The 21,993-nt window shown below is 42.1% G+C and overlaps 1 protein-coding gene across 1 annotated transcript; it reads right to left on the bottom strand.

Annotated features, from left to right (window-relative positions):
- Positions 1-262: 262 nt before the first annotated feature.
- On the bottom strand, positions 263-15,722 carry LOC143611430 (uncharacterized; the record flags this gene model as incomplete). Its single annotated transcript, XM_077085630.1, has 8 exons — positions 263-307; positions 408-516; positions 606-674; positions 13,766-13,830; positions 14,015-14,128; positions 14,215-14,489; positions 14,869-14,881; positions 15,639-15,722. Coding segments are annotated over 8 exons (774 nt in total), but the record flags the coding sequence as incomplete, so codon positions are not given.
- Positions 15,723-21,993: the final 6,271 nt, after the last annotated feature.

The following is a 21,993-nucleotide window of genomic DNA, read 5'->3' as shown; positions in this document are numbered from 1 at the left end:
ACAACCTACTAACGCACACGTAACAAATTTTCCAACATATTTATCTAAAAGCCTACATATCTTAAAACATTAAGCAAGTATGCATCATCTTATTGCATTACAAGAAATATAACCAATTTCGGGTGTCGAATGCTCGACAAATCTCAACACTTGCAAAAAACACTATTTCTATGACATCAATCAATGTGATTTCTGAAGGTTATTTTAGTCATAACTGAAGGTTATTTTAGTCATTTTACCAATAATGAGAGACTGTATATGGTTAAAATACCTTCAGTTTTGATTTTTCTTCTAGCTTCTGAGAGAACTATATCAAAAAAATAATATAATATATAAATAAATAAAAAATCAAGAACACAGAAATATTAGTTTTGGTTTAGTAATTATATGATTTTCAGACTACTAACCTGTTTCCTTTTTGCTGCTCTTTCATCACTTTTAAACGTAAATGATGATGGCACGGTAACGGATCTTGGTTTCTTTGTAGACGCGGTTAATGCTGCTGCTTCTGTGTGACTGGTTTAACATATTTCTTGTTATTATTATTAAGGAATATTAAAGTACAAAGCATCTAAAAAATATGTAACATTGATGAAGGTTCTTACTTTGTGGAATGAGACTTCAAGACAACCTTTTTGTTGCCATTGACCAAACGGTCAAGTAGTGGTTTTGACCTGTGAAGAAACGTGGATCGACTCGCTGGTAGACGATCTACTTTCCTCGGGTGTGATTATGCTATTTCACCGATGGTTTCTCTTGGATCTGGGTTCTTCCACCTACAAAATGAACAGCACCGTAAACTTACCCCTCAGAAAGGGACAGAGGGGTCCTCTTTGGGGTAACCCTCCGGTGTGAGAATAAGTGTTTGTAGGAGAAGATAATAATATGTGAGAGTAACGAATTTGGAGTGTATTGCTTAATAGCTGAATACTCTGTTATTGTATGTTATCAGATGATATTGGATGTCCCTCCTTGTGGAGTTGATGTGATATTTATAGTGCTAGGGTTTCCCATGATTGGGCTCAGACCCAATTAGGGCCTCGTTGGCCTCTTCCAGTTGCTTTGCGCCACGTGTCCTTTTGGACACCTGGTGCTTTTTCATTGGTTATAATCACGTGGTAGCACATGGGTTTTGCTGAGTTGTCCACCTTTCATTGGCAGCTGTCAACATCAGCATATTATTATTCCTTAAAAAGATACCTTCTGGAAGGTTGTCTGACGTGCACAATCAAGGTTGCCCTAATCCTGATTTGGATAAGGACGAGGTTGATTATGTGCATGTGTGATATGCGCCAATCCTAAGGATGCGCGAGGTCTTCTCTTTATTCTCACGCGCAGATGTTTCATGCGCAGATGTGATATGCACGAGCATGTGATATGAGCCGCGCGCTGATGCGCCACGCGCATATGTGATATGCGTGAGCATATGTGATGCGTGAGCATATGTGATGCGTGAGCATATGTGTGCCTGGGCATGTGTGGTGCCTGAGCATGTGTGGTGCCTGGGCATATGATGCCTGAGCATGTGATGCATGAGCATATGTGATATGCGTGAGCATATGTGATATGCGCCATGCGCATAGGTTTTGGCTTTGTGACTTCGTAATGTCTTGATTTCAAGCCTCTTGTCTATATCTTGTGGGTTGACCCGCCTCGCTCGTTTATGAGGCGGGTACATACCTCTTCAAGCCCCCCCAGTCTAATGTGTGTCTTGTCTCGCGCAAGCGAGGTAAGATAGATATTAGACTTTAATAGTTTGCTCTTTTAATAGGGTTTTGTCTTTTTCTTCTTATTACTCATCATTGCGCGAAAGTCTATCCTTTTGGTTGAAAACGAATCGTCAATGTACGTGATGGAGACGTGTCAGACCTTTCGTGTGCTCGAGGTGCTACAGTTGCCTTTCATGTCCCCTCACATAGTGTCAGGAACACGTGTCGCGCTCGCGTTGGTCCGTACCTGCGAGTGGTGGCGCGTGAACTCTGGTGGCAGCTGTATCGTTTCTTTTCGTGTCCCCTCACACAGTGCATGGGACACGTGTCGCGCTCGCGTTAGCTTACACCTGCGAGTGGTGGCGCGTGGAGTCCGATCAGTACCACTTTTTCTCTCTCCTGGGCCTATATAAGCCAGCCCCTTAAGAGTTTTTATTCTTCATCTTCCTTGTTTATTCAAAGCTTTCCTGTCTTTCATTCTTTTCCGATTACCGTCTTCTGCTTCCAGATCTCTGTTCTTTTAGAGGCTTCCTCCGTTCGTTTTTACAGTTGTATGTCTGATAGTTCAGACAACACAATCTCCCCCAACATTCGCCGTGTTAAATCGCTAGTAATGTCAACTTTGAAGAAGACCGGCAAGGGGAAGAAGACTGTTGAGGCCTCCTCGGAGGAGGTAGGGAGGACCAAAACAGCGAAGAAGTGGGATGAGATCCCCTGCAAACTGAGGCAGGCCGATCTTGACAGCCTTATCGATACTCAGGGTTTTCTCCCTGAGTATGGCTGCATGTTGCCGGCGGCCGGGCAAACTGCGGCGGACCCGCCCACCGGCTATATATCCCTGTATTGCCATTTTTTCACCCACTGCAACCTTCGTCTCCCGATGACAAGGTTTGTGGGTGCGGTGCTTAAGTTTTATGGGATTCATATATCCCAAGTCCATCCGTTTGGACTTGTGCGCATGACTCACTTTGAGTTCATGTGCAAATCCCAGCGCGAGGAGCCCACCCCTCGTCGCTTTCAATTTTTTTATAAGCCCAAGATCCAAGATTCTTGGTTCTCCTTCATTCCTCGCAGTCAGAAGGTGAAGTGCTGCACTATTTCATTCAAGAGCCTTCATGACTGGTCTGAGAGATTTTTCTATATAAGGGCTGGTGCGATCCCCATCCGTATGACCATGCGCGCGATCTCTTCTGCGCCTGCGGATGTGGGTGTCCTCAAGAACCCAACTGGCGCCTGGGTAAATAAGTTGACCGCTGAACCATCCCCCGCCAAGAACATTTGTGAGGAGGCGCTGGTGGGGGTTGGTATGAGCAGGCGGTGGGCGGACAGCGCGACTGAGCCCGTTATCCAAGTTGACGGCTTGTGTAAGTTAATCTCATTGCATTACTTCTGCGCGAATACTTATCTTTTTGCTGATATCATTTGATTTGTTTTGTGCAGTCAGCAAGGAGTATGTCCACGCCGCCTATGATGAGCATATGGAGGGTGGCTCCGTCGCGCTGGGCGCTGGAGAGGTTGGCTTCCCCGATCGCTTTGATGACATGTTCATCCCTGTTGATCTGGGATTTGTCTTTGACAGCGATGCGCTTGGTAAGCCTTTGTAGTTATGCATTTTCCTTTATAATACCAAATTTTGCTAACACTTCTGTTGCGTGTATTGTAGACGCGCTCGAAAACTACGAGCTGGAGCTCGCGGAAGAGGAGGAGGAGGAGGCGCCCCAACTAAAGCGTAAAGCTAAGGGGAAAACTGGCGCAGGGGCCAGTAAGAGACAGAAGAAAGATGTTGCCCCTGTTGTTCAGAATCCTCCTACTCAGGCGGGGGGGTTTGAGAAAACCCAGGAGTTTCCCTCCAAGTTTCCCTTGTCTTCCCTGCCTCAAAAAGTGGGCAGACCTCCTGTCCACTTGAGGTATGGTGGCGCTACCTCCTCCCTTCGCGCGGCGGAAAAGGGAAGCGGTTCTGCGCCTTCGACAGGTATACTTTGCTTATCCTTTGCCTATCTTTTATGATTCAATGAGCGCGATTCTGATAGAATTACTAACGAATCTTTGCTCACTCAAATGTGTGTAGAGCCGGCGACCTTGGTGGATCAACCTCAACCGCCACAAGATGCCGAGGCTGTGCCGGAGGTCCCTTCGAAGTCCCCCGTTTTACCCTCAAAAAAGGGTAGAATGGACTTCATGGCGATGTTTGCCTCGCGAACGGAGTTGCGCCAAGGTATGTGTTGCGCTTTTATTTTCTGACTTATTTCTTTTAGATCAAGTCATGAACATTTCTTTTTGTTGATTTTTTCATAGGAGTCATTGCTGGCGTTCAAGCTGCTGGCGGCACTCCTGGCGCCGGTGCCAGCGCCGCTGATTCTGCTCCTGCTCCTGCTAGTGCTGAATCTCCCCTCATTGGGATTACTAAGGAGCAGGAGGCCGTTTTGCGCGCCGACCTGGCGGCGTCGAGACCTCCTTCACCTCCTCCTGCGCACAGTCCTCCGCGCGAGACCGATTTTGGCTCTAGGTCGCAGGAGAAAAGGCCTGTTTCCGAGGAGGATGAGGAGTTCGAAGTTGAAGACTCCGACCGCGGTCGCGCCAGTCCTGCAGCGCCACGAGGCTTCGCGGCGGAGCCTTCTCGTGGGGCTGGCGCTGACTTTTCTGCTTCATCCCCGCAGGTATAGGTTCTTTTTTGCTCCCCTGCGCGGACTTCCATCTTAATGTTTGATGACTTAGGTAATTACTTTGTTTTTGCAGGAAGCCGATCACATTTACCGCCCGAGATGGAATATTACTGAAGACAACACATTTCAGTCCATGGGTGTGTGTGCGGAATTCTGGGCTCATGCTGTGCCTCCAGCTGAAAGGAGGTTCCAGGAGGACCGTGCTCGCGATGACTTGCTAAACGATCATCTGTTTGCTGGGTCGGCCTTCTTTGCTGCCTCCCAAGAGCTTCGCTATGATTACGTAAAGGTACGTGATGCTCTTGCGGAAGCTAAGCAAGAGGCTAAGGTGTCTGCTTGGCATCTTTCTGATGCTCAAGAGAGAGCTGAGAAGCTCCAAGCAGAGCTCAGTGAGAACAGAGCAAGTGCGAACAGCGCCTTCGTGAAGCGCGGGCATGAGCTTCAGGCTGCGAGGGAGAAGCTACAGGCGGCGGAGGCGGACGCGGCCAAGTACGCGCGCAGAGCGCGCGACTTGGAGCTGGAGGCGGCGGCGCGTGACCAAGCTCTTGTCCAGTCTATAACTGAAAAATCATCACTGGAGAGCGAGGTTGCGCGCCTGAAGAAGGAGCTGGCGGCCGCGCAGGCCGAGAAGGATGAAGCCTTGGCGATGGCAGCGTCTAGCCAGGAAGCACTTGATTCTGCGCGGGCGGAAAAGGAAGAAGCCTTGGCGGCAGCAGCGTCCGACAAAGAGGAGCTAAAACAGACTAAGGAAACTGTTGAGTTGTTAAACTCTCAGATTCCTGCCCTCGAGACGACTGTTTCTTCTCTCGCGCAGGATCGCCAATGGCTAGTCTCACAGGGCATGACTCGTTGCGCTTATGCGATGAAATACTCAGACGAGTTCCAGGCCCTTGTGATGGATTGCAACGCTGCCGCGCGCTTGGTGGGTCGAGCTGAAGGGTTTAAGGATGGCTATGAATATGGGATGCTGAAGAAGAACCCATCCGAATACCCTTATCAGAGCGACGTTGCCTGCGCGGACATGGCCGCGATGGGGGGTATTTGAATACTCCCATTCCCATCCTTGGGCAGGTACTTTAACTTTAATGAGATTACTTTGATTTATTTTCCAAGTATTTTTGTACTCATATTTTTGCTTATGATTTGCAGATATCCGCGCTTGCTGACCAGCCCGACCTCGGCGCGCTAAAGAAATTACTTGACGAGTGCGAAGGGGCTGGTGGCGGCGATGATGGCGCGGGGAATACTGCTCCTGCAAGCGGCTCTGGCGTGGCCAAAGGATCCGCTCCTGACACTACTGTGATAGAAGACTCCATTCAAGATGAACAACTTGACTATGGTCAGTTTGGAGATGACGAGGAGCAGGCTGCGCCAGATGCTGAGGGCGGTGATGAGGATGATGAAGAGGCTGATGTCAACGTGGAGACTTGAGAAGCCCTTCATGTTTTTTATTTTTATTTGTAGTTTGTATCTCATCTTGTAAACTTGTAAATTTCAACGCTTTGGAATGAAATGTTGTTTTTCCCTTCTTCGCATCTTGCGTATTTCCCATTCATCTCTTTATATTGAATGCTTGCTTGTTGAATTTAAGATATGCTTGCACGTTGAAATAAGAACAAGGTTGTAAGGAAATTATTATATTTAATCCTTGTCATATTGTAAGTGATTTTGCCATATCTTGATTATGTTGACACGTGTCTTGGCATTTCCATTATTCCTCTTTTGCGCGACGTTATCGCGCATTATGGAATTATGAGTTTTTTTAGCCTTTACGTGTCAATGTGTTACTCAGATATCCATTACAATTTTATGCGCGACCTCGACCTGAGACCTTAACAACTATGTTTTGGCATTTGCTTTGCCTTAGTTGTGTTTAGGTATTTTATGGTCAGGCTGCGCAGCATGTAGGATGGATGTTGTGAGTTATTTGAGCTAAGGCTCACATTATTGGGCTAAGGCCCTGAGCTAAGGCTCATAATTTTGGGCTAAGGCCCTGACGTTTTAGAGTTAAGACTCGTTAACGCGTTTGCGCATGTATGTTTTACTTCGTTTTATTTTGTTTTGATGTCAATATAATGTTGTCATATTGCTCAAAATTAATAAAGGGAAGTGTGAAACATGTATGCAAAGGGTAATAGAATCCACGATAAGTGAAGATAGCGCGTATCATTATTCATAATGGCTTAAAAAGCCTTGATTACAAAGTTGACATTTTTTACATGAAACATTTTCTAAGCTGTGCCGCGTTCCATGCGCGCGGGATCTTCTTTCCATTCAAATCTTTTAAGGCGTATGCGCCTTTTCCCAATTCTTCCAAGACTTGATAAGGTCCCTCCCAATTGGGGGACATTTTTCCCGGGGGTATCGCGCGGCTAGCTTCATTGTTTCGAAGGACAAAATCATTTTTCTTGAAGTGGCACTCTTTCACGCGCTGGTTGTAATATTTTTCCAGTTTTTTCTTGTATTTGGCTTCACTGATGATAGCCGCCTCTCTGCGCCCTTCAAGTAAGTTGAGATCCAACCTTCTTTCGCGCTCGTTATCAATCTTGCTCATCATGAGCACTCTATGGGATGGGCATCCAATTTCTGCTGGGATCATTGCCTCTGTTCCATATGTTAGGCTGAACAGGGATTCGCCATTGCTAGTTTTGCTTAATGTCCTGTGTGCCCACAGGACATTAGGTAGCTCTTCGACCCAAGAATGGGATTCTCCCTCTAACCTTCTCTTCAGCCCATTCAGCAAGCTTTGGTTAGCGCGTTCCACTTGGCCATTCCCCTGAGGGTGATAAACTGAAGTTAAAATTTGGTTGATGCGCAATTCCTTGAGCCATCTGGATATCTTCTTGTCAGTGAATTGCTTGCCATTATCGCTCACAATTTCCATGGGCAAGCCAAAACGGCATATGATGTGGCTCCATATAAACTGCTTCATCGCTTCGGCTGTGATTTTTGCTAGTGGCTTGGCTTCAACCCATTTTGTGAAATAGTCTACTGCCACTACCAAAAATTTTACCCGCCCTTGCGCTTGCGGAAGGGGACCCACAATGTCGATTGCCCATTTGTGGAAAGGCCATGCAGAGGTCACTGGAATCAAGTTGTTCTTTGGCCGCATGGTGTTTGGCGCATAGCTCTGACATGCTTTGCATTTTTGGATCTCTTTTAGAGCGTCCAAGTACATGCCTGGCCAATAGTTACCTGCGCTCATTGCCTTGGCAACCACCATGCGCGGGCCAGCATGTATTCCACAGATTCCTTCGTGTATCTCTCTGATCACATAACTTGCTTCCTCAGCATCTAGGCATTTCATGAGCGGCCCAAGATAAGAGCGTCGATATAATGTGCCATCAATGAGTTCATAGTTCTGCGACTTGTGTCTTATCTTCCTCGCCTGTGCGCGATCATCTGGTACATTTCCCTCCTTCAAGAATTCCATTATTGGAGTTATCCATGATGAAGGGGTTGTATGAGTTACAAGGACAGACTTCGCTACCACCGACGGGTTGCTCAGTACTTCTACCCTGACATCTTTGCCAAAGTGATCAAAACTGGTTGATGCCATCTTACTGAGCGCGTCTGCAGATTTGTTTTCACTGCGCGGAATATGAATGATTCTGAAGCAGTCAAATTGCTCGATGAGCTTTTTCGCCTGCTCTAGATATAGAGGCATGGTGTTCTCCTTGGCATCATAAAGGCCATTGACCTGTGCTGCTACCAAGTATGAATCAACATGGGCCTCTAGCTTTTTAACTCCGAATTTGTGCGCGATGCGCAGCCCAGCCAGCAGGGCTTCATACTCAGCCTCATTGTTGGTGCTCTTGAAGTCCAACCTGATGGCATAAGTATATTCATGATTCTCTGGATCCACCAGTTTGAGACCTGCGCCGGACCCTTCGTTGTTTGAAGCTCCGTCAGTGAACAATCTCCAAACATTTTCTTCATCATTGGCTCGCGGAGGGTCTACCTCGCGCTGAGCCTCTTCAACTCTTCCTTCGGGGATTTCTGCAATGAAATCAGCTAAAACTTGCCCCTTTATTGCTGGACGTGGCTTATAGGCGATCGTGTTTTCACCTAATTTCAGGGCCCATTTTGTCAGCCTTCCCGAGAGCGCGGGGCGCCGCAAGACTTGCTGGATGTTGTAACCAGTCAGAACTTCAATGGGATGACCATTGAAATATCTGTGAAGCTTGCGCGACGCGTGTGTTAGTGACAAAAGTAACTTTTCCATGATGGAGTAGCGCGTCTCAGGATCTGTCAGCACCCGACTCACATAGTATATTGGCGTTTGGATTCCCTTGCGATCCACCAATAATACTGCGCCAATGGCGCGCTCTCCTGGTGATAGATACAATGTCAAAGTTTCACCAGGAAGTGGAGCTGTGAGCGCGGGCAGATTTATCAAACATTCTTTAATCTCACTGAAAGCTTGCTCGGCCTCAGGAGTCCATTTGAACTGGCTTTTCTTTAAGCAGTTTCTCAATGTATTGACAAATGGGGTAGATTTGGTTGCATGGTTCGCTAGGAACCTGTTGATTGAAACCAATCTACCATTCAGCTTCTGGACCTCTTTCATGGTGGATGGCGAGGGCATGTCAAGGATGGCCTCCACCTTCTCAGGGTTCACCTTGAAACCATCCTTGGTGACCATTACACCTAGAAATTTTCCCTCTAGTACGCCGAAAGTGCATTTGCTCGGATTGAGCTTCATGTTAACTTCCTTTAGGCGCCCAAGTGTTTCTTCGATGTCTTTGAGCATTTGCTTTTCCTCCCTACTTTTGATCACCAAATCATCCACATAGACTTCTAGGTTTCTTCCAATTTGCTCGTTGAAAACAGCATCCATAAGTCTTTGGTAGGTGGCGCCCGCATTCTTCAAGCCAAAGGGCATTTTTGTGTAGCAAAAAACACCCTTGTCGGTTCTAAATGCGGTCTTGTCCTCGTCTTGTGGTGCCATTTGAATCTGATGATAGCCCTTGTAGGCATCCAGGAAACATTTGAGTTTGAATGGCGCCACGGAGTCCACCTTTGCGTCGATGTTTGGGAGGGGGTAACAATCTTTTGGGCATGCTTTGTTGAGGTCTTTGAAGTCAATGCACATCCTCCACGACCCGTTACTTTTCTTTACCATCACAGGATTGGCTACCCATGTCTGGTATCGTATCGGGCGGATGATGTTTGCGCGCAATAGATCCTCAACTTGCTCATTCATGGCCCTCGCCTTCTCATCCCCAATGACTCTCTTCTTTTGAGCAATTGGCTCTACAGACTTGAACGTGTTGAGAGAATGTTGCGCCAGGTCTCGCGGAACCCCAGTCATATCAGAGTGTTGCCACGCGAAGACCGACATATATGCTGTGAGCAACCTTTTCATTCTCAACCTCGTGTCGTCTGATATCGTAGCGCCAATTGTGATTTTTTGCTCCGGGAATTTCGGGTTGAGAATCCATTCCTCTGGCGCGTTGTCTGCCATTGGAAGTTTCATTCTCCCTTCCCGCGGAGTACTTGTCACTGCACACAAATGATCTCTGTATACAAAAGTTACACCTGTTGGTGTTGGGAACCCCAATGCGCCGTGCGCTGGCGACGGTATGGCGTTGAATTGGGCAATCGTTTCCCTACCCAAGATCATATTGTGGCAAGAAGTGGTGGGCAAGACCAAGAAGTTGACAACTTCGGCTCGCTTGTGTTTCTCATCCCCCATAGTTAGCTCAAACTGTATTTGACCTAAGGGATGAATGATTTCATTTGAAACACCAGAGATTGGTGCATTCACAATTTCAAGCCTTGCTTGGTCTGCCGGATCCAGTTTTCTGAAACATTGCTCATACATGATGTCCGATTCGCTGCCAGTGTCTACCAGGACTTTTGACACTTCGTAATGAGCAATGTGTGTAGTGATGACAAGAGGACTGCTGATAGAAGGGCCTCCCCTGATTCTTGGGAAGATTACTTGTTGCTCGCACCAATCTCCTTGGATTTGCGCGCTTCTCTTTCTTGATGTTTGCCCTTGCCTTCCTCCCTCGGCTACACAGATTCTTTTGTACTTTTTGCTGGCTGAGGCTCCTGATTGTTCATTTTCTGGTCTTGAGTTTTTCACCAGGTGAGCCAGCTTGCCTGATTTCACGTCCTTTTCAATTGCATCCTTCAAGTGGTGGCATGCATCAGTGTTTTGCCCTGTGGACTTGTGAAATTCACAGTACTTGCCACTGTCTGATGGTCCCTTGTAGTGTAGTGGCTTGGGGCTTTTGAATTGGACATTCTCAGTGCTTAACACCTGTGAAGGGGTTTTAGTGAGGGGAGTCCATATTCTTGGCAGAGGTCTGCTAGGATCTCTGCCGCCCTCCCTCTTGTCACCCTCCCCGCGATTACGAACGTCTTTTTGGGGCTGGGGTGAGCTTGGTTGCGCCTGCTTTTCTGTGGAAGAAAAACTGGTTGATTGCAACCTGGACCATACAGAGTTCTGTTTGCCCCTTTTTTTCGTTTTTGCGCGGTGACTCAGCTTGATGCGCTCTTTCTCTTGCCCTATCTTGGGCAATTTGTTTTTCATTTCTCGCGAAGACTCGCGATGCTTCCATTAGTTTGGCCCAAGTGGTTGGCATGCCATCTCTGCTCACAAGAGCTCGGCGGAGTTGATCACTGCGCGCGCCTTGTATAAAGGCCACGCGCAATAGTTGCTCAGTGATACCTCCGATTGCCAGAGACTCCTGATTGAAACGAGTGATGTAGTCTTCAATCGTTTCATCATTCCTGCGCACGCAGTGCATGATGTCATCTGGGTCGCGCGTGTGTCTGCGCTGTTGTACGAAGTGAGCTTGGAACTTTTCCAATAGTTCCTCGAACCCATCGATTTTCCCAGTAGGCAAGCTTTCAAACCAGACACGCGCCGCGCCCGTGAGGCATCAAGCAAACATGTGACACCATGTTGGCATCGTCCAGCTTTCTAGGTTTCCAGTGTTGTAAAATCCTTGTAAGAAATCGTCTGGATCTGTTGTGCCGTCATATTTACCCAAACCACTTGGCATCTTGGTCTTATGCTGGATGGGGGCCTTCGCGATGCGCTCAGTGAACTTTGAATGTTTTACCAAGATGGCTGGCCTGTATGGTGTGGTTACATCCACTTGCCCTCTTACTGGTGGGCTGTATGGCGCGTGCAGATCCAGATCGGCTCTGGCTCCAGGCGCCATGTTCACGTGCGCGCGGGGCTGTGAGCCTCCTGCATGAGTATCTCGCGTCTTCCTCATGCTGTGCACTTCTTCATCACTAAACTCAGTGTGTGCAGTGTGAACGGAATGACCATCTTCCGGCGCGCGCGCCCTTTTTGTTCCATGGACGTTTTGCTTGTCAAACGCTAGCCTTTGTGTTAAGTCGGCTGTCTTTTTGTGTTTGACCATCTCATTGTACTTGTCCATTAGACGTCGTTGCTCGTTTATGAGCCATTTTTTGGGGTCATTAGTTTCATCTTCTGGACCCATTGGTCCTTTTTGTTTCGCGCCGGCAAGATTTTGTAACGTAAGATCGTCTGGAAGAATTTCAGTCTGGCCATGAGGAGTTGTGATGAAAGGACGGTTACTGGTGGCGCGCGTAGAATCACGCGGCGCCCTCAGAAACTGTTGTCCCTCATTAACATCCTCACGTTCAATATCCTCCAGAACTTGATCAACGTTACGAACGCCAGAAACCATGGTGAAAATTGGTTTTTTATAGAGATCTGATGAGATCTTGTTGCCGTTGTAACAGTGGATGGCGCCAATGAAGAAACGTGGATCGACTCGCTGGTAGACGATCTACTTTCCTCGGGTGTGATTATGCTATTTCACCGATGGTTTCTCTTGGATCTGGGTTCTTCCACCTACAAAATGAACAGCACCGTAAACTTACCCCTCAGAAAGGGACAGAGGGGTCCTCTTTGGGGTAACCCTCCGGTGTGAGAATAAGTGTTTGTAGGAGAAGATAATAATATGTGAGAGTAAGGAATTTGGAGTGTATTGCTTAATAGCTGAATACTCTGTTATTGTATGTTATCAGATGATATTGGATGTCCCTCCTTGTGGAGTTGATGTGATATTTATAGTGCTAGGGTTTCCCATGATTGGGCTCAGACCCAATTAGGGCCTCGTTGGCCTCTTCCAGTTGCTTTGCACCACGTGTCCTTTTGGACACCTGGTGCTTTTTCATTGGTTATAATCACGTGGTAGCACATGGGTTTTGCTGAGTTGTCCACCTTTCATTGGCAGCTGTCAACATCAGCATATTATTATTTCTTAAAAAGATACATTCTGGAAGGTTGTCTGACGTGCACAATCAAGGTTGCCCTAATCCTGATTTGGATAAGGACGAGGTTGATTATGTGCATGTGTGATATGCGCCAATCCTGAGGATGCGCGAGGTCTTCTCTTTATTCTCACGCGCAGATGTTTCATGCGCAGATGTGATATGCACGAGCATGTGATATGCGCCGCGCGCTGATGCGCCACGCGCATATGTGATATGCGTGAGCATATGTGATGCGTGAGCATATGTGATGCGTGAGCATATGTGTGCCTGGGCATATGATGCCTGAGCATGTGTGGTGCCTGGGCATATGATGCCTGAGCATGTGATGCATGAGCATATGTGATATGCGTGAGCATATGTGATATGCGCCATGCGCATAGGTTTTGGCTTTGTGACTTCGTAATGTCTTGATTTCAAGCCTCTTGTCTATATCTTGTGGGTTGACCCGCCTCGCTCGTTTATGAGGCGGGTACATACCTCTTCAACCTGTAAAAAGTTATAGTAACTTTTTATACAATAATATTCAACTTCATATTAAGATTATTTTAGGATTTGAAATGTATTAGTTAGTTTACCATTTGATTTCTGATCTTGGGAGTGGCTGAATATTTTTCTTCAAGACAACTGTTTTGTTGGCATTGACCGAGCGGTCAACAAGCGGTTTAGACCTGTAAAATATTATAATAACTTTTTATACAATAGAATTCAACTTCTTTATAAGAATATTTTAGAAGTTTGAAATAAATAAGTTTACCTTTTGTTATCTGATATTGAGAGTGGGTGAGTATTTTTCTTCAAGACAACTGTTTTGTTGGCCTTGACCGTTCGGTCAAGTAGTGGTTTGGACCTATAGAAAAATGTAAAAAAATAAACTATATTAAAATTTTAAACGATAAAATTCGACTTCTTTTAAGCATATCATAGGACTTTGAAATAAACTAGTTTACCATTTGTTTTCTGTTCTTGGGAGTGCCTGAGTACTTTTCTTCAAGACAACTGTTTCGTTGGCGTTGACCGAATAGTCAAGTAGTGGCTTAGACCTTTAAATTTAGTAAATTTTTATAAGATAAAATCTGACTTCTTTTAAAATATATTTTTGAATTTGGAAATGAATTACTTCACCTTTTCTTTTCTGATTTAGGAAGTGCCTTAGTGTTGTTTGTCTTTACCACATTCACCGATGACACCTGCGAACCGAAACAAATGATCCATTGATAATCATTAAGTGTGGCAAAACGGGTAGGTTGGTCAACTAACTGGTCAAGATTCAGGTCAAAATGGGCTCTCTTTGAAACGGAATAATAATAATAATAATAATAATAATAATAATAATAATAATAATAAAGTTTCAAAGAAAGAAAGTTATATTACCTTGGGATTGTGCTTAAAGATTTGATTTTTAGGGTGAATTTCAGGGATTGGTGCTTTTCTACTTGACGATTTAACCGAAGAAATATCAGTTTTTTTGTGCCCTGATATTTTATCCTATAAACACAACATCATTTAACATTAGCAAAAACATTAGTCAATATCAAGAACATAATGAGCATAGTAGCATACATATTACATACCTTGATATGTCTTTTATTATTTTTGTTAACATAACTAGACTGCTTTAAATCCTCTAAACAATGATTCTCCGAGGTAACATTCCCGGTTGATATATTTTCCTGTTCCATTTGTTCACCACTCGAGATGATGTCATCAATATTCGCAACTTCTGAGAAAACTAGATTAGTAGCACACGAAGAAAATTCTTTCTTAGATGTTATTTCCCCTTCTGCCCCTTTGTTACTCGACACATTTTCATCAACATTGCCAACTTCTGAGTAAGTGTTTCCTGTTTCTGCGAGTCAACCCTCAAACCATTTTAAGGAGAAGGAAATTTTTTACCGGTTATACTTTTTTTGGAGCTTTAGCAATGAATTCTCACAACTAATTAACAATATTTGAAATACATCATATAACTTTCTCATGAATATGCACAACAAACCATATTTATGCCACATTTTAAATTTCCCATAGTTTGTAAAAAAAAAAACCGGTTCTTGTGTAAAGTGGTTCCACGAATCCCGTTAATTAAAAACACAATTTAAAAAACTCAATTGGTTTCAGATTGGTGGTGTATAGTAGACCTGTGAAATCTGCCAGCTCGTGCCATAGAAACTGTTTCAAAACACGGATCGACCAATTTATAGATGGTCCGGGTCCGATTCAGGTCTTACCCGTTGCAAACTCCTGCATAAAACAGTATAATTTTGGAACCATCACTAATACACAGTATTCAAAACTAAATATATTAAAATAACAATAATGACCAAAGCATTCATAACCCAATGTATTTTTCGTGTACATATATTTAAATAAAAAAAACTAGTCCTCATCAACAATCAACCACATCTATTTCTTGCTCACGTATCTTCGTGCCTGAACGCCGTATTTATGTGTACGCTCGTTACTTGATGGTGTAGAGTTTGCACTGTGGTGTAGCAATTTGCCAAAAGGGATGACGGTAATGTAATTTCATATACCCAGGAACAAAACCTTACCCGTATAACGCTCAAACCGATAGGCCACATGATCATAAATAATCTACAAAACTGCATAGTACAATATTTGAATAGTCAACAAGCTGCAGATCTGTATTTTTTTATTACGACGTATATGTAATATTAGCAGAATTACAGATATATGTAATACTTGGCATTACACATTTGCAATACTCGGTATGACACATCAGTAATACATGTGTTATATATACATAATAGTTAACAATAGGGACAAATGTAACTAATGCTGGACCGTAAAACCCGATAACCCAAATAAAAAAGACCGAACCCCGAATCTGTAATATGACATTTGGTTCATGGTTAGGCCATATTTCCTTTATATTTTGGTTTCGAGGCGGGTATTAGGCTAGGACATGGGTTTCCTGAATTTTTCATGCTCGGCCCGAATTTGTAATCAAATGTATAAAGAACATTTATGATTTTACCATATTTGCTGGCATGCTGATCTCGTTCCTTCCTTTTAGGCTTTGACATATTAAAAATGTGAGTGGATCATTATCATGGTACTTCTATACCAATCAAATTAACAAAAGCCAAAAAGCATAAGCAAGAATCAAAGTTCAAACATACAACAAATTTTGTTCAAGAACATCATTAATCTTCTATTTGCTTCAGTGATTTTCAACTAATTTTCTTTTAGACTTTTCATCAAACAGTTGGAGGGCATTCTCAATCAAACAAATGATATAGCCTATGTTGATCTTTTAAGCACAAAAATTGAAAGTCCGTATTGTAGTAATCAATTAAATAAGAAGAATCAAGACCCAAAGTTAACATATATTTCAAAATCGCAAAAAAAAAAACAAATGAATCCTCTACTAAATAAGCAAATACAATACATGTGTAATACTCAGTATTACACATACGTAATACATGTATTACACATTTTGTCCATTTACCTAATCATGTATGCAATTCATTTATTAATACATGTATGTAATGAAAGTATTACATATATGTAATACATGATTTTCACATCGTAAAACTTAACCCAGGTTAAATTGAGTGCTCTGTCATCCAAATTCCAGAAGAACTCATAATTAACAGTCGATTGTCTATTAATCATGCCGTAACTCGCGAGTAATCTATTAAACTATCAAGTTAATACATGAAACGAGCAGATTATCAATCAATGTATTAATTAAAGTAAAAAAAATTAAAAATAAAATCAATCAATCAATCATACCCAGTAAAATCCCACCGACAGCAAAGCTATAGGTAGGGTCTGGGGAAGATTAAAAATAAAATAGATATCCTAATTGAAATACCTGCAACTGACTTGTTGAACAATTGAAATAATCAATGATTAGGGTTCTGAACAATCGAGTCATCACGATTTGCGATTTTCTGGTGTTAACTTCTATAGAAAGATGATTTGTGTCAAGATCGTTTCATATGGAGGCTGAAGAGTCTGTCTAACAGGGAAGCAATGTTAAATGTTCTTTATTGGAGGTAATTTACAGTTATAACCCTACAGTATATAACCCTATATATATGTATATATATATATATACATATATATATATATACATATATATATATACATATATATATATATATATGTTGGGACTTATATTTTAGACCGACGCATCGAATTTATATGTGGGTGAAAAAGATATTATTTGATCTCAACCAAGGGTGGATGGATTGAAGACCAAGTCATGCTAGGCTAGTATAAATAGATGTTTTTTATTCATATGTCTAGTATGAGTGACTGTATTGTGTATGTGTGAGATTTAGGGTTTTATCCCTTTGAGAGAGTCTCCGCCTCCAGGATGAGCTCTCCTGGTGGCGGCTGATATTTCTTAATCGATTATATGTATGAATGTATGTATGAGTGTTTCATCTTAATGAGAATCATTCGGCTAATATTTCATACTATCATTTCTATCTATTGTGTTTTGATTACAATTGTTCATCCTACTTTATTGTTAATTGTTAATCAAATCAGGCTCTCTCCCAATACACCTCATCCGTCTAAACATCTTTCAAGAGTGAATCAGAATGAGATTCGATCCTAACCCTAGACCCGAGCTCCACACCGTTGTATACTAACGACTATTTTCACGCTTCCGCACCGGGGCTCGGGCCTATCAATTGGTATCAGAGCATGGGTTACCGAATCATTCAGACTAACCGCTGAACAGATTCAGTTCGCTCTTGAATCCACCATGGACGTTAAACGATGAAGTTAGTTGAAATTATTTTTGGGGGTTTTGAAATTATTTGATGATTCGGATAAAATTTAATGGATTGATGTTTGGGTTGATGACTCGTTTGGAGATCCAACATCAATTTCATGTTTATTTGGTCAGAACGGTCCAGATCTGATGTAACAGTGTTATTTGGCTTGTTTTGGGGCGACTATGTTCATCTGATGATTTCCAGATCTGAAAAGGTTGATTATGATATGAAGATAGGTTTCTTTGATTTCGAGATGACTTGGATGGTGCTACAATGATTTATTTCAGATTACGACACTTGTTTCTGGATATGAAGAATTAGGGTTTTGTGTGCTCGTGCTGCACAAACAGTAGATGTGTGTTGAAAAATATTGTTGATGGTACAAACTGATAAGGAGAATGTACAAGTCAAGAATGAACAAGTACTAAAGGCAATTTCATCATTGTTTGTTGCAGCAGATGCAAAGTGAATATTCAAGCAGGTTCTGCAAGGGCAAATCAGTAACTGATTATGCAGAAATGAAGTTTTGGTGTCTCGAGCATACTATGATCATATAAGACTGAACTCGAGTATGGAAAATGACTAAGGGTTGCTTCGAGCACAGGAGGTGTTTTGCCCAAGCACATCTTTGTTTGGCTCGAGCACAGGTTACTTCGAGCACATCTTATATCGAGCACATCAAATTCGAGCACACTTTGTGAAACCCAGAGCATATCCTTTATCTTCTCAAGAAAACTATCTTCTTTAAGTCTCGAGCACACTTTGCTATTTATTCGAGCAGACTCTTTTTCGAGCATACTTTGTGTTGTCATGAACAATTATGCTTGTGAAGAGAAAACTCAAGTTTGTGTCGAGCACACCCTTGCTCCCGAGCACACTTTTGCTCCCGAGCATGCTTGGTGTTAAGTGAAGAAAATGAAAAATCACAAGTATTCCCGAGCACACTTAGTGATAGTAAGTACTTCCGAGCACACTTTTGCTCCCGAGCACACTCTGTGCTCGGTGAAAAATTGAAAAATCACAAGTGTTTTGCTTTCCAGGTACACTTTGCTTTCCGGGCACACTTTGTTTTCCGAGTACACTTTGTGCTAGGAAAGTGCTTCCGAATACACTTTGTGCTAGGAAAGTTCTTCAGAGCACACTTTGTGCTTGGAAATGAAACCAAGCATACTTTGTGCTAGGAAAGTGATCCCAAGCACACTATGTGCTAGGAAACAGAGTTTGTGAAATATTTCAAAGTTTTGAAGAAACTTTTGAGATTTTTTGGTACCGTTGACTGTTTGACCAAGCTGTTCTCTACAGAAGATATATACCAGGGGTATTTTGGTAATTTTTCTCCAATCATCAACAAGCTTATGGAATTCAAACCTCATCCAATTTCACGACTTCATCAAGAGCTTTACAAGAACAAGTGTTGACCAAGCTTAAGGATTTTATCACTTTTAGTGTCAACCAACTTTTGAATATGTTTATCTGAGATTTTTACAATCTTGATGAGGATGATCAAGATTGTTTTACCCACACTTGATTTGAAGACACGTTTATTAAAGACAATTGCAACGAAATTATGGGAGTAAAAATCTTTGAATTTCATTGCAAATGGTTAGCTTTAAATCAAGTAAAAGACTCAAGTTAAGAATTGAAGATTATTTGATGATCACATTGAGTTTATTTCTTTTTATGATAACCTTGTTACTTGAAGTTGATCTTTGAAGTTCAAAGCCTCGTTCATATGCCTATACAACTATATCCAAAAGTGATATAAGAGTGATGATTCGAAACAAAAAATGGGAGAAGCTTAACGTGAGGGGGAGAATTTCAATGAAAGACAACGAGTTTTGAGGTGATCATGGAAGAAATTCGATGGCATCGGTCTAAGGGGGAGATTGTTGGGACTTATATTTTAGACCGACGCATCGAATTTATATGTGGGTGAAAAAGATATTATTTGGTCTCAACCAAGGGTGGATGGATTGAAGACCAAGTCATGCTAGGCTAGTATAAATAGATGTTTTTTTATTCATTTGTCTAGTATGAGTGACTGTATTGTGTATGTGTGAGATTTAGGGTTTTATCTCTTTGAGAGAGTCTCCGCCTCCAGGATGAGCTCTCCTGGTGGCGGCTGATATTTCTTAATCGATTGTATGTATGAATGTATGTATGAGTGTTTCATCTTAATGAGAATCATTCGGCTAATATTTCATACTACCATTTCTATCTATTGTGTTTTGATTACAATTGTTTATCCTACTTTATTGTTAATTGTTAATCAAATCAGGCTCTCTCCCAATACACCTCATCCGTCTAAACATCTTTCAACAGTGAATCAGAATGAGATTCGATCTTAACCCTAGACCCGAGCTCCACACCATTGTATACTAACGACTATTTTCACGCTTCCGCACCGGGGCTCGGGCCTATCAATATATATATATATATATATATATATATATATATATATATATATATATATATATATATATATATATATATATATATAATTTCCATTTATAAAAGGTTAATCTTACAAAAGGATAATCGATTTAGGGTTTAGAAGGAATCCTAGGACAGCCGTCACAATATTCGCTCGATAAATGTGTCTATCTGCCTTGGAAATTGTGCTCTCTGGTGGCGTATCCTTAACATTCCTTTTATAGGCCTGCCAACCTAAGACAGCTGTCATTCCTTCTAGAAACCCTAAATGTACAAACATATTCAAATTACATATTCAGAAAATAAACTAAGTGTAAAACAAGTCTTCCGGGTAGGCTTTTCATAAATCTTCAGACTCCGAGTACGCAGTGTACTCTGCCATCCTTTGGACTTGGTAATCATAGAAGTGTGCTTGTTAGCAGTTTCCGGGTAACCTTTACTTGAAGAGTATTTTACCTAAGTAAAATACTTACCGGGTAGACTTCAGACTTCTTGGATTTGTCAAACTTTGCCCGACAAAACCTTACGAGCAACCTTGTTCTTCCATGGTCCTTTTCGGCTCTTTGTCATAAAATAACTTATTAGCAAAGTGTACTCGGGAGTACTGTACCTTGCTTGAGCTGAACCTTACTCGATGTAACATAGAGATATTCCATTAACTCATCAAGCATACTTGGACCATATTTATAAAAGAATACCTTGCCCGGTCTTCCAATCACTTGGCTTCTTGGACTTGGTTAACCAAACCTTACTCGGACAAGTTAAATACTTGGCTTTGAAGAACTAACCTGCTTGATAGAGTGAACCTTGCTCGGAAACATCAAATTAGTGAACCTTACTCGGGAATGCACTAATTAGCATACCTTGCTCGGATATTCACTAAATAAGTCTACTTGAAGTAAACCTTGCCCGAAAGGCAAAATATCATACCCGGCTAAGTAAAAGCTTGCTCGGAGCTCCAATGTGTACCCGGATTCAGTACTTAGCAAATTCTGAGGAGGTTGAGAAGATTCTAATCTTCCATATACTTCATTCAGGTCAAATCTTCCCATTAGGTCAAATTCTTGACTCAACAGACCACTTTACCATTAAATTCCACCATGGGGGAGAGTTTAGGAACCGTCTAGAAACTAAATACGAGATGTGAGGATATGATTACTGTTGTCGACAGAGTAAATGCAGACCTGCTTTGGGCTTGAATAATGCTCTCTAGGGTTATAGACAAAAAAAAAACTGAATTAAATTGACAAAATTTCAAACTTTGGACTGAAGTGGCAAAAATATCAAACAACAGGGACGAAAATGACCATTAACTCAAACTAAAAAGGAGAAAGACAAAAATACCCTTAAACTAACGACATAGTTGGATGCCGTTAGACGGATGGGACGTAATTGGCTAATATTTAAAACTATGAGAACTAAATTGATAAAATTACAAATTTTGGACTGTAGTGGCGAAAGTAGCAAACCACAAGGACGAAAATGACCATTAACTCATTTAAAAATAAAGTAGAGGACTTCATTATTAAGTTTGACAAGTTTAATGATTGTTGAATCTAATAGGTGAGTCACCATCCTATTATTGTTAATAATAATAATAATAATAATAACTGAAAATGTGTTTCACAGAATAGAATAATAGGGAAAATTCTTAAAATAAGCGTTTATGATAACGTTTTTCAGGTTTTAGGTGTCATTTGCAAGAAATTCTTAAAATAGGTATTATAATCTAGTCGTGACGAGTAGTTTGTATAACCAATTAAAACTTGACACGTGTCTTTAATCTAACCATAACGAACAGATTTACTAAGCATTTACTCGTCACGACTAAATAAGTTTTATGCCTCGTAATCAACGTCCACGAGTAATTCATAAGTTCTTTAGTCGTGACAAGCAGATTGTAAGGTTAAACCAGTCACAGCGAGTTAACTACTAATAAACTACTCGTGAAGGGAATGTTGTCACACCCCAAACTAGGGCCTAGGCGTGTGACCCATAACTTGGTATCATATTTGTAAATAAATCAGAGTTACGTTTTAAATGCGGAAGTCTTTATAAGTTAAGGATCGAAAGTAAAACTTTATATAAGTCGGGATTATAATTACCCGATTTAAAGTCTACAAAAGATTTATATGTTTTAATATTTACAAAACCACTATCGTT

This window comes from Bidens hawaiensis, unplaced genomic scaffold (genome assembly GCF_021521415.1).
Source record: "Bidens hawaiensis isolate Kalapana, Puna unplaced genomic scaffold, B.hawaiensis_p1.1 tig00031115_1, whole genome shotgun sequence".
Lineage (NCBI taxonomy): Eukaryota > Viridiplantae > Streptophyta > Magnoliopsida > Asterales > Asteraceae > Bidens > Bidens hawaiensis.
The sequence above is the reverse complement of the archived record's forward strand: the minus strand, read 5'-3'. Positions and strand labels throughout refer to the sequence as shown.